Here is a 14,496-nt window from a genome sequence, read left to right as displayed (position 1 = left end):
CTTTCAAGTCCTTTAACGTACACGACAGACGATTCTTCTTCCTCTTCTTCTTCGTGTATCGTACCAACGATAGCTGTTGTAATCGCACGCTTAGCCAAACCATACGGAACGTTTCCGTCTTCCCATTGTAATCCGTGATGATTTCTAATCAACCATGAGACTTGACATCGCTCAGATTTTGTAAGCACGCTCCACGGTACGGGACTTGCGAAAAAGTAATGCGATAGAACATCAAGAGACACGGTAGTGTCTTGAAGTCGAGTCATCATCACTCAGGCGCAAGACACACCGTATATCTTTACGCGAATGACTAAGTTGCGAGTAATGCATATTATCGGTTCTCAATAACCGCTGAATCGATCAAATTCTTATTACATTTAATCAATTGCTTGGGTTCGATTTATATAAGGAAAGTGTCTTTATTTTTGCTCTATTGTTGCTCTATAAGCAGAAATATAACAATGCAAAGTTTCAATGTGAAACTTTTTAATTAAGAAACGTCACCGTCTTGGTCGTGGCTAGCTATACTACATTTTTTACATATTTTTCTTGTACGGTTCGCACGTTTGACGAAAGAGGCGCTGTGTTCTCGTGACGATGAGAGATGTATAATTTTTTTATCATGCGAGAAATTACCGACTGTAATTGGAATGAATTGATCGGTACATAATATTGTGACGTCCCGACCAATAAACTTTCTCTTTTTACCATATAAACAGATTCCTTCTTTACCCTGTTGGAATTTGTTCAGTTCTATCTAATCACGTAAGAGCAAGATTGAAGGAGATATTATTTTCTTTTTGTATTAACGCTATAATTGCGTTTATCTTTAATTAATCTTACTCATATTCTAATTACTTAGTTACTTTTAATAACTATTTTAACCAAATTCATTAGAGTTATAGTATTAAAATTATGAAGATATAAAAAAAAATTATAAATTCGTCTACGAATAATGCATTGTACAAGGGAGCGATTTTAAAATGCCTTCGGGATTCAGCTGGCGTTATCTATCATGAAATGTAAATCATAATTACAGATAACGACTATTACTGGTAACTTATTTCTCATTATGACATCATTTATAAAATTTTGGTTAATTATTCCACTTAAGTAATATCAGGTCTAGGTAATAAGAACAAAACATTCAAAATTGTACATAGCCAGCGTTGGAAGAAGGAAGTAAATCTGTAATAAATTGTAAGATTCATCCATGTAATTCTCACACGGCGACTCGCTCTCGCTAATCAGCTAAACATAACATCTTCATACCAAGAATGGCAGATCGATATTCGAATGGACAAAGGAGATGATGAAATTCGCCTTATCTAAGTCCCCACTGACTCGTACCAAGGAGGACCAGCATCTACCGGCCATTGTCAAGGAGCGCCAGTAGATTTTTCTCCGGCCTACAGTTAGGACGAACTCTGATTTTTCGCTGATTGTTCACTGCATTATTCTCTGACTCGATTGTATTTACCTATACACTCATATTTTATACAATATACGTAGAGTTAATTGGAAAGATCTATGAGATTTTATTGAGAACCACTCTCTACCGCCGAGTTTTAAAATCTGTCATCCCTTGGAAAATCCAAGCTACTGGATCTTTGAATTTCAAGCGCTACTTCCGACAAATTTAGAAGGAAGGAAGAATCTCAAATTTTCTTCCAGTAAGAAGGGAGTAGTTATAATTTTGGTGAGTTAAAATTTATTTTTATTTTATTCCTTTCCTTAATTATATTATAAGAGAAATTTTATCATTTAATTAATTCTCAATTAATCAATTAATCAATTTATTAATTTTATCAATTAGATTTCTACCGAGTTATTAATTATCAATACGTCTTTGTCAATATTATCTTATTTAGTATAATTATTCACTTATTTAAGATCAATTATTATTGCTTAATTATTATTAATTATTAATACGTATTATGAAAGAATTAGTAATCTGTGTATTGATCTTGGTTATTTTAATTTTACTTATTCTGGTAGCATTACTTCATGATCAATTGCGCTCTCTAAAATAATTTAATCATCTAGTTATATCATATTATCTTATTTTAACTTTTCATTCTATTTACTCTCATTTAAAATACAATATAAATTTGACAATAGATCACAATCTCCCTCATCCCCAGTAAACCCGGTGAATGCAGGGTGACTGAAAACACGGGAGACATTTGAATAAAATAATTATGTTAACCATCTCGGTATTGTAGTTCTCTACTATTTAGTAACCGGGACGTAACAATATACTTTCCGATTCACGCATGATGCGCATGAAGTGACAGAAAATGTATAGTTCATGTCACGCATATTATACATTTTCTGTCACTTTATGCGCCTCATGTGTGAATCGGAAAGTAATACCTATAGATCAATTATTTGAATCGACCATGCATATCGAATGTAATACTTATCCAAATAATTGCTACCTATGTATCGATTAATTTATTGCAATTGCAATCACTCAGGTAGCAAGCACACGTCATTTTGACGTTTCAAATTGGTCATTCACTGACTATTCTTGACGTCACGAATTGACGTAAAAGTGACGATCTAATGTCACAGATTCCTGACATCATGACATGTACCGCATTTTGACGTCTTTCTCTTAGCATAATAATATATTTAATAATGTTGTCGAATAAAGCACTCTCTAAAAGTGAATCAGTGTATTATCACTGAAAAACAGTAAATAATCACTGATTACAGTAATTATAAGTACAGCGCTGTAAATCAGTGATATTTTATAGAAAGAATCAGTTAATAATTTTGACTGTTTTAGTAATATCTCAGTAATATTTCTTTCGTTATTGCCAGTAACATTAAACTTTTCAATTCATCTCTCCATTTCATAAATATAATATAATAAATATAAAAATATAATATATAATAAATATAAATATAAATATATAAATATATAAATATAAATATATATAAATATATATAAGTAGTGATACTAAGGGGGTTCTAACTCAGGTCCTCTCAGAGGGGGTGAGGCGCGAGGGGAACCGCGGTGCGAGAGGAATGACGTCACGCGCGGGGAAGGAGGATCCGCGGCGCGAGCGATGGGCGAGGGGGTCCGCGAGGTGAAGGGGATCAGCGGCGCGAGCGATGGACGAGGGGGTCCGCGAGGTGAAGGGGAACCGCGGCGCGAGCGATGTGCGAGGGGGTCCGTGCAGTGAAGGGGGATCCGCGGCGCGACCGATGGGCGAGGGGGTCCGCGAGGTGAAGGGGATCCCCGGCGCGAGCGATGGACAAGGGGGTCCGCGCAGTGAAGGGGGATCCGCGGCGCGACCGATGGTGGTGTGAGAAGGACAGCGCTACGTGTGGGAAAAGGACAGTGCAAAGTGTGTAAAGAGGACAGTGCTACGAGTGCGACAAGGATGGCGTTAACGCGGGACAAGGACGACGTATAGGTGGGAGAAGGACGACGCAAAGGTAAGTGAACAACGAGTATATTCTAAGCGAAAGAGAGAAAACGATAATATTTTAAGACAACGCGTGCGAGAAAGAACAATAGCGCAAGAACAACGCGAGTGAGAGAGAACGCATATGAAAGAGAGAACGATAGCGCCAAGACGACGTGTAGAGAGACAAGAGAGAGAACGATAATATCGCGAGACATACAATTAGTGCGCGCGCGAAAGAGAGAATGATAATATCGCGAAGACAACACGTGCGAGAGAGAACGATAATATCGCGAGACTTACAACTAGCGCAAGAGAGACGCAGGATGGGGACGCGAGGAGAGGCGCGTAAATAATTAGATTTTTTTCTCAATTAAAATCAAATAAAATTTATTTAAATGTGTACTTTTTGTGTCCTAGCGCGAGAGAGATTACTAATTCTAAGCGCAGGAGAAAGAGATAGACTTACAACTAGCGCGAGACTTATGATTAACGCGTGCAAGAGAGAACGATATCGCGATGACTAGCGCAAGAGAGACGCAAGGATGGGGACGCATGGAAAGGCGCGTAAATAATTAGATTTTTTTTTATGAATATAAAATATATAAAATTTATTAAAAATGTGTATGTGTTAATACAATTGTGTGTGTGTGTATGTGTGTGTGTGTGTGTGTGTGTGTGTGGGCTTAAATTATGATTAATAATAATAATATAATAATAAAAATAATTTGGGGGTGCGGGGGAGTGTAGGGGCCAGGGGAGCCGGGTGAGGGGGCCGCTTCTGTAACAGAAAAAAAAATATATATATAGTTATAATAAAATTTATAAAAATACTTACATCTGTGCTCCCCATTCTGTACACCATTGGGTGCCCGAATCTCCCCGGGCACCCAAATCTCCTCCTCCATATAGGGCTCTTCCCCGAAGAGCCGCCTTAGGTCGAAAACGTCCTCCTCATCTGGAGGACTCTCCGGGGCGTCACCCCACATAAAGGAGAGGTCGTTTCTTCTCCACCGCTCCGCCCGCACCCATTGCCGGTGCTCTATATTTACAAAGCCGGGTATCCGGACTTCAGATAGGGACTAGAAAATAAAAAATATAAGTATTATGTACAATAGATGTACAATTTTTTATAAAATATTCGCAAAATCAATACTTACATTCCAGTGAAATGCCAGTTTCACTAATAGGACCGCGAGCGTGTTCGAGAAAGCCTGTTTCCACCCCGGGCAATTTTCCATGATATACTCCATTTTTTACAAAATTTTTTATAATATACTGAACTCGCGCACCAGTTAGAACTTTATGAAGCGGCAACGAGATCCCGTCACGAGGTTTTATAGTAGAGATGCCGCATTATCATCATGCCAAAAACGCGTCGTAAGACAAAAGTACACCCAGTCCCATGCAATTCAGCGCGGTATAATATAATATAATATTAATATCACGACTTTGCGAGCAGACAAACTTCTCGGTACGAAACTTTAGAATAGGGACGTATCATTATCGCTTTGCCAAAAACACGTCGTAAGACAAAACTATACATGTTCTCATGCAAATTAGCACGATATAATGTAATGCATCAACCGATCAAACGAAAACGAACGGTAATTGAACGACCGTCAAACGGTAATGAACGCTCTTTGAACGGAAACGAACGATCGTCGAACGCTCGTCGAACGCTCGTCGAACGGTAATTGAACGCTCTTTGAACGAAAAACGAACGGTAATTGAACGGTCATCGAACGGAAATGAACGCTCTTCAAACGAAAATGAACGGTAATTGAACGGTCATCGAACGGTAATTGAACGCTCTTCGAACGGAAATGAACGGTAATTGAACGGTCATCGAACGGTAATTGAACGATCATCGAACGGTAAGTGAACGCTTTTCGAACGGAAATGAACGGTAATTGAACGATCATCGAACGGTAAGTGAACGCTCTTCGAACGGAAATGAACGGTAATTGAACAGTCATCGAACGGAAACGAACGCTCATCGAACGGAAACGAACGGAAACGAACGGTAATTGAACGCAAAACTATATTCACTTATCAAACAAATATTACAATATATTACAATGTATCACAATGTAGTATCGAAATACAATATCTGTGGCAGCTGTGTCACGTATGGAAACATGATACTGCGCACATGCATAGATAGGTGTTAGATTGAGCAATGTATAATCTCTCTCTACATTATGTAATCTACGTTCTAAATTCTAGTTTCGTTTCTTTTATACTTTCTTACTTCATGACTCTACTCGAACAGTTACTGGATATTAAAAGTTGCAGCTCAATGAATCTGTGGTAATACTTATTTCGTCCACCCCTTATCCTCGCTACTCTAACATCATCAGGTTATGGGCCCAGAGTTGCGCGTGTGAAGAAGGAATTTAGTCGCGGAGTGAACTTCGTAAGTCACGAGTCGGAAAAGTTTTTGAGAAACAACGCGTGTGCGAAAGTGCGACAAAAATGGCGGACGATGAAAAGTACAAAGTGCCACTCTTTGATGGAAGCAACTACAGTAACTGGAAGTTTCGTATGCAGATTCTACTTGAGGAACATGATCTCTTTGATCTAATCGGTGAAGAGCTTAATACATTAATAGCAAGGCTACCGGCGGCAACCGCAGCCGCTCAAACTCCTATCTTGAAAAGAAATGACAAAAAATGTAAGTCGCTTATTACTCAACGTATCTCAGATAGTCATCTCGAGTACGTGAAGGAGAAAGATACAGCGTATGATATGTGGAAGGCTCTTTCGGATAGTTTCGAGCGTACAGGCGTCTCGAACCAACTTCGTCTTAGAAAAATACTCTTGACCATGCGGTACGCGTCAACGGAATCCATGGCATCTCATTTTTTGAAGTTCGACAAGCTCGTTCGGGAGTTGAAATCGACCGGTGCTAAGATAGAAGAAATTGATATCGTATGCCATCTATTGTTAACGATGCCCGAAGAGTATGATATGGTCGTAACAGCCCTCGAAACAATGTCAAGTGGACAGTTAACTCCTAGCTTCGTCAAAACAAGGTTATTGGATGAAGAAGCGAAGCGAGGTGGCAGCACAGATTTAGTAGGTGGCAGCACAGATTTAGTAAGTGGAAGCTCGTCTACCGTGTTCTCAGTTACGACGAATAAGCGCCACGGAAATCGGAACGCAAACTCAACCGGAAATCGGAACGCGAACTCAACCGGAAATCGAAACGCGAACAATAAACGGAATGTTAATTCGAACGGGAATAGCGCGGGAACGAGACGTAACCGGTTTGACTATAGATGTCACCACTGCGGCATAGTTGGACACAAACGGTCCGAGTGTCGGAAATTGAAAAACGAAGATAAGAATTCGGAAACGGCGAATGCCGCGGTTGATGATAACTGTAACAAAAATCAAAAAGCCTTTGTGTTTTTCTCAAATGGAAGTGACAGTAGTGTGTCAAACGTAAATTTTGTTTTAGATTCCGGATCTACTGAGCATTTGTCAACGGAAAAGACAAAATTAATTAACGTGCGGAAATTAACTACGCCGAATAAATATACGCGTTGCAAAGTCGCGTTGCAAAGTCGGGTCACGTGCTGACTGCAAATAAAATCGGAGACTTAAGAGTGCGCGCGCGAGTAAACGGGAAAACTAGTGACATTGTAATAACTGGAATCTTATCGGTAGCGGGACTCGAATGTAATCTTCTCTCAGTTCGTAAACTTGAAATGAATGGTTTTTCAGTAATTTTTGAAGACGGTAAAGGAATCATTAAGAAAGGGAACAAAGTCGCCGCAATCGCGCGTCGTCAAGACAAGCTGTATGAACTATGTGTTGAAAGCGTAACGGAAACCGCGAATGTCTGCAATGTCAGTGAAACAACACAACTGTGGCATCGTCGCTTAGGACATCTGAGCAGCTCCGGATTGAAGAAACTTGTGAGCATGGCAGACGGAATAGATGTGAAAGAATTGGAGACTTCATTGGAGCTCTGCGAAACCTGTGTGGAGGGCAAGCAGACTCGCCTCCCTCACCAATCTCACCGCATCAGAGCAAAGCGACCTCTCGAGCTGGTTCATAGCGACCTTTGTGGTCCAATGGACGTTACATCCTTTGATGGAAAAAGATATTTGCTTACTTTTATTGATGACTTCACTCATTTTACTGTGGCGTATACATTGAAAGCCAAATCAGAAGTGCTCAAACATTTTAAAATGTTCCAATCATTGACAGAAGCTCATTTTAATTTCAAAGTAAGCAGATTCAGGTGTGACAATGGAAGGGAATACCTCTCGACTGAAATTCGTTAACATTTCGAGGACTGCGGAATACAATTCGAACTCACGATTCCCTATACGCCACAACAGAACGGAGTAGCGGAAAGAATGAACCGAACAATAATCGAAAAGGCGCGTTGTATGATTTTGAATTCAAAAATGAGTAAGATTTTTTGGTCCGAGGCTGTAATAGCGGCTGTTTACTTAATCAATCGATGCCCAACGAACGCTGTGAAAGGCAAGCTGCCAGCAGAACTCTGGTATGGAGAAAAACCCAATCTTCGGAAACTGAGGGTTTTTGGATGCGTTGCACATCTTCACATTCCAAAGGAACTGATCAACGGAAAATTCGAATCACGTTCAAAACGCTGCAGACTAATGGGTTATTGTGCGAACAGATATCGACTGTGGTGTCCGGAAAGTAGCAAAATATTATTAGGTCGAGACGTTATTTTTAACGAGTCAAAGTTTACCTCCGAGTCTGAAGATTTTTATGATGATTTTAGTCTACAGAAGTCTACAAAAGAAACAGTAAGGAATCAAGAGTCTCCCAATTCAGGCGGAGAACAAGATATCCCGAGTGATGAAGAATCCGAATACTTCGATAATGCTGATGAAGCAAGGATTTTGAGGAAGAGCTCACGACAGAGAAACAAGCCAAAGTATTTAAATGACTACACTGTCTTGGCTTTAAGCGCAGAATCCTTTGTCGAAGATGTTCCACAACATTTTGACGACATACAAGGACGAGATGATGAAAGGCAGTAGATGGATGCGATAAATGAAGAAATTACATCTCTTGTCGAAAACAAAACCTGGGACTTAATACCATTGCCTCCTGAAAGAAAGATCATCGATAACAGATGGGTTTTCAAGATAAAAAGGGATAAAGACGGAAATATCGACAAATACAAGGCACGTCTGGTAGTGAAAGGATGCTCCCAACGAAGAGGCCTGGATTACGAAGAAACATATGCGCCAGTTGCGCGTCTCACTACGGTGCGAACCCTTCTATCGATAGTCAACCAACTCAGGCTAAAAACTAGACAGCTAGACGTTAAAAATGCTTTTCTACACGGAACTATTGATGAAGAAATATACATGAAATTACCTCAAGGATTCACCCAAGGTAATGGCCTCGTATGTAAGTTGAATCGTTCCTTATACGGACTGAAACAAGCTCCACGAGCATGGAATGCTCGATTCAACGAGTTCATCTTGACCCTAGGATTCAAAAGATCAGAACGAGATCACTGTCTCTATGTAGCAACATCCCAAAGGTGTCGGCTGTATCTACTGCTTTATGTCGATGATATTATCATTGCAGGCCAAGATGAAATCCAGATTCAAGAGATTGTTAATGCTCTTAAATATGAATTCGCTATGACGGACATTGGCGAAATTGAAAGTTTCCTCGGAATAAAAATCAAGCAAACATCAAGAGGCCTATTTTTGAGCCAGAGAGCATATATGGAAAAAATGCTCACTCGCTTTGGAATGACGGAGTGCAATTCTTCCAAATTACCCATGGAAGCAAATCCTGAAAAACAAGAAAACGACGACGGAGAAGTCATAAATGAGATAAAACCATACAGAGAGCTCGTTGGATGTCTGATGTTTCTTATGCTCAACACACGTCCTGACATAAGTGTTACTGTAAACTATTACAGTCGTTTCCAGAACAATGCGAAATTAACTCATTGGAAAGGCCTTAAACGAGTTCTTCGATATATTAAAGGCACTCTCGACTATGGACTGCTGTTCAAACGAGGCTTAAATCCAGAAACACCACTCCAAGTCTACGTAGATGCAAATTGGGCTACAGACAATGATCGCAAGTCAACTACTGGCTTTCTACTTCAGGTTTTCGGCTCTACGGTAGCTTGGTCAACGAAAAAGCAAACTGGAATCACCCTCTCGTCTACTGAAGCAGAATATGTTGCTTTGGCAACAGCTTTGACGGAAGCAATATGGCTAAAAGGACTTTTAGAGGACTTTAATGTGAATAGTGCCTATCCCATTGCAGTGTTTGAGGACAATCAATCTGTGATTCATCTGTTAAGCCGATGGGAACATCGTATATTAAAACATGTTGATGTTAAATACAATTTTGTTAGAAACATGTACCAAAGCAAAGAAATCAACGTGCATTACGTAAATACCAAAGAGCAAACTGCTGATATACTTACGAAAAGTCTCACAGGAGACCAATTTGTTAAGCTTCGTTCTTATATTGGTGTTTGCAAAAATTAAGCTATATTTACATTTATGTTACGGCTCATACATTGAGGCGGAGTGTTAGATTGAGCAATGTATAATCTCTCTCTACACTATGTAATCTACGTTCTAAATTCTAGTTTAGTTTCTTTTATACTTTCTTACTTCATGACTCTACTCGAACAGTTACTGGATATTAAAAGATGCAGCTCAATGAATCTGTGGTAATACTTATTTCGTCCACCCCTTATCCTCGCTACTCTAACATCATCAATAGGGATGAGGAAAAAAAGAAAAGAATAAGAAAGACGATAAAAATATATCGCATCATCAATTTATTATAAATATGGATTCGAAGAATCATCATCATGATGTTTCAACCAATTATAAATTTTAAATACATTTTGTAGAGCGCAATTTTTTACATGATTTTCACAGCGCATAGTATTCTTAACATCTAACTTATTTAAAGAAGCTACATCCTCATAGTCTGCATCCAAAGTTTCGATAATCACATCGTTTCTCGCATCATCGTCCAGTATATCGGCCAACCATTGTCGCTTTTCATGGCCTTTAACGTATACAAGAGGTGACACATCATCCTCCTCCGTTGCACCCATCACCGCCGTCGTGATTAAACGTTTCGAATTCCAATATGAAACGTGTCCATCATTCCACGATAATCCATGATGGTTTTTAATCAGCCATAAAACCTGACATCTCTCAGATTTTGTGAGCGCGTGCCATGGTACCGGACATGTAAAAATGTAATGAGAAAGTACGGATCCTTTTCTCAAAATCGCAGCTTCCTTCACGACAAAATTTTTCCCAACGATAAATCCTTGCAGATCCACAAACGTTGGCGCAGCCATGATGATAATATCCGATCGTAGATGTTGATCGTCAAACATCTCAATTTTTTATATTTTTCTTCGTGTGCAATGGGGGGGATATTTGCTGACCTATGTAATTTTGCGGACTACATTGGTCAATGGATTATATTCGACAACCCGATCGTGCAAGATGAGACAATAGGCGATAGTATTCGCAGGTATATTTTCCCTGCACTCAAACTCTATTCTCACATCCACGGTAGCAGTTTTGACAGACTCGTTTTGTCGCGAGCAATCAATGACCGCTAGAGGACCGCAATGTAGAAATTTTGGAATTGTTAATAGCGCGGTGCTGTTATCGCATCCGTAATAAAATGTGTGAAAACGAGAGTACATGTTGAATAGGACGACGAATCTATTTTTTTCAAAATCTAAATTTAAATCATCGTAGGGATAAAATTCCGAGTTTAAATAGAGTTTAACGTTGGTCAATTTGCAGTCATCGAACAATGTAACATCTTGTGACACTGAATTCTTTTTACCAGTTTGCAGTGCAAAGATCACGTATCGCGGTTTCTCTAGCTGGAAGGCGGCTTTCACGGTCCACGAATGTTTGGTTGGCTATGTAGCAGAGGAAATTCGTATAGATCCCAAGATCGGAAACTCATGTTCAAGTATCGTCCGCTTTCCAACATTCGCAACATTGATAATTTATTAATCTCGTTCAATATTACATGAGGCATACGCCACTGTATCTTGAGTAATTCAATCTCAGCTTGCGACGACGGATGTCCGAATAGACAATTATTATCGTTGCGCGAACGTATCAAAATCAATTCGTGACGAACGTTAATCACAACGCGTTTATAATCTTCGCAAAATCCCAGCAACATGTTGAGCGGCACGCAAAAGTTGAAATAATTTTTGTCGCCGTTGTACGTCAAATCCCACGATGCATTCTTCAAGTTAATACATTTCTGGTGCGTTAGAGAGACATAATTTTTGAGCGTCGATGTTATTCCAACATTTCTGTTGCGATCAATCTCTACTCCGTCGAGTTCGTATCGAACTCGCTCATCAAACATGAATGCGACGCAATTGTTTCCCAATACAACCTTCATTTCATCATTCGCTTTACGCACATTAAACCTTCCCTCGATGTAAAGAAAGCTTTCGCACGGTAACGTGTACAAATCCTGATGTTGTATAGGTATTCGTATCTCATCGCTGTATCCAAGCGTCGTATTGGCGTACGGATTGTACGTATCTCAATCTAGACGATGCGATCGTCAAAGACTGGCTCACCTTCGATATTCAAAACATCAATCATTCTTTTCGTACGATGAATCCCAATGATTTCAAAAATTCACGATTCAATGCGCTCAGCTTCTTTTTAACGGCAATCTTATACTGTCACCCGATACCGCTCGTCTTATCGCAATAGTATTGTCTCTCGCGTGCTCCGTTTCATTCAGCACGAGCATACTATGTTTGTCGCCGCCGTATATGGAATCTTACGGTAATTTCCTCTCTTCGAAAATCGAGCAATCGACCTCTTTGATCCACAATACGTATCGTTAAATCCGTAATGCTCCGTACGACGATCGGTAGATAAATGATCTGTGCCGGCGTTTCCGATATCTTATATCCTGGCGGTACGCTCGGTGAAAATTCATGTATCGTGTGTACGCGCATGCCGTTGCTGTACGCACCAGTAGTCACGTTGCATTCTATACGAATAATATTTACGTTTATAATATTAACAGGTTCGTCCGATTCATACCACTTGCGAGGTTGCAATATACGATTCGACGAGAATCCAAGCAAGGATCCTACATTGTCGGTTTGGTAAAGTTTATTCTGTAGGCACATTTGATTTCGCTCTTTAGCGTACTGTGATTGGGGCGGAGCACTATTGGATATTCCTCCATCATAATCATTTTCAACATCTCTGGAAAGGTGTTCATCTCGCAAAATTGCGCGTTTGAGATAGTCATTTATGGCGTGCAATTTGTACGATCCTTCGGGAATCGTAATTTCCTTGTCGTCGTTGTCAAAATAAAATTTATTATTCGAAAAATTTACGTTCGGAATCGTGTGATAAGTTTCAAAATCCGTTAATCCGAGCTCGTAATCGGCATCGGTCAAATCTATAGCGGGGAAATAGCTTACAGCGAGAACGCTGCTTCTGCCAGTCAACGTAAGTATCAGTGACATGTCGAGCGAATACTGAGTCATGACGATGGATTGTCAGGCTTTAAATTGATCGTTTGAAGAAATTTTAAACACAACTGTCCACAGATACTCTGATTATAACTTTGATAAGATGTGTAATTGTATTCAATCTTCACTCGTCCGAAATATCGCACAAGTTCCTTGGGCGGTCGAAGATTTCCAAAACTGTCGAAAAAAAACGACACGATCACCCCTCTTTGCGTACGCTACCCAATGAGTACCGGGACCATCAACGTCATCCATATTGACGATACCGCTCTCGTTTCGTCGTACACCGCTTATCGGTAAATTATTGCGCATGAAAACACCTCTAAAGAAAGGTATACGCATACGTTTCGCAAATTGTTCCAATTGCACGTTAGTTGTCGTACCCGTAGGCATTTTTAATGTTTTTTCGACGTTTTTTTTTTCTCTTAGACTTTGTTGAGAATCCCTGTCCACGCTTGTACGGAGCGAGATAAAGTCCGCGACCTTCCATAGCGCGATTGTGACGCTGCATCTCTTCCAGTTGACGTTGCGCAGCCTCGCTATCGTTTACCGCCTTTGCGATTCCCGCCGCACCGCCGGCCAATGAACCGACAACTCCCAACAACGGTAAAAGTGGTAAAATACCACCACGTTTCGCTACTGGAAGCATTCGTTTCTTCCTCTTCTTTGTCGTCGATGGCTTTTTCATCCCCATGCCGAGTTTTGTCTTTGCCTTCATTGCCGCCCAAACAGTCGTAGCGGCTGCTCTTTCACCGAGAGTCGAATCCCTCGCGGTAATGCGTTCTCGCGCTTTTGCAGCTAGTATGCGATCGGCGATGTGACGTTGGTCGAGGTCGTTGCTTCGCGCGTAAGCAATGTCGTGTTCGCGACACGCCGCGTCCAATGGATTGATGCCTCGATCACCTCTAGCCAATCGTTACTCTAATCGAGTTCCCGGCCCGCAAAACTGATAACCGGGAATATGTAATTCGATGGGAAGCGCGTTTATCGCACGATTTAAGAGGCCGCTGCCTTTTACAATTCTCGCTGACATACGTCGCAATCTTTTATCAATGGAAGCGGACCGTCGATGTGCATTCGCTGCCACGGCTGGTTGTAATGTCGCATGCACGAACGATATTGTCGGATCAGCCTTTATATATTCTGGAAGCTTGTCCCACAATCGTTCCACGTAATCACCAAAATTTTGAAGTAATAAAATCTTTGGGATATACTGCAGTTGTTTGGCGGTAAGCCCGAGAATGTCTCTCTCATCCGACAGAAGGAGAAACATTTTTGATACTGAGCGGTTTCGAGTCGAGACACTTCTATAAATAGGTCTCCCTCGCGATCATTCGCAAAATTGATTCGAAAGAGAAAACATGCGGTTCGTGCGACAAGCGCGGGTAATCAAAGTATCAAATTTCAACGATAGACTAATATCGGAGAAAAAAGTACGCAAGCATGGAAACATGCTGCCGACTACTATATACGGTATCGTTTGCGGCCCTTCAAATTGTGGTAAGACAAACGTGTTGATTAGTTTGATAGAAGTCCGCA

General features: G+C 40.5%; 1 protein-coding gene across 1 annotated transcript in view; it reads right to left on the bottom strand.

Moving 5' to 3' along the window:
• Positions 1 to 10,062: 10,062 nt before the first annotated feature.
• Positions 10,063 to 14,496, bottom strand: part of LOC112637114 — a 9,555-nt gene continuing 5,121 nt past the window's right edge. The window contains exon 2 of the mRNA XM_025406109.1: positions 10,063 to 10,162. Coding sequence (XP_025261894.1) covers positions 10,063 to 10,162 — 100 coding nt within the window. The remainder of the gene's footprint in view (positions 10,163 to 14,496) is intronic.

The sequence above is a fragment of the Camponotus floridanus genome, unplaced genomic scaffold (assembly GCF_003227725.1).
Source record: "Camponotus floridanus strain SB8 unplaced genomic scaffold, Cflo_v7.5 scaffold132, whole genome shotgun sequence".
In the NCBI taxonomy this organism is placed as follows: Eukaryota; Metazoa; Arthropoda; class Insecta; order Hymenoptera; family Formicidae; genus Camponotus; species Camponotus floridanus.
This window is presented reverse-complemented; position numbering and strand designations above follow the sequence as displayed.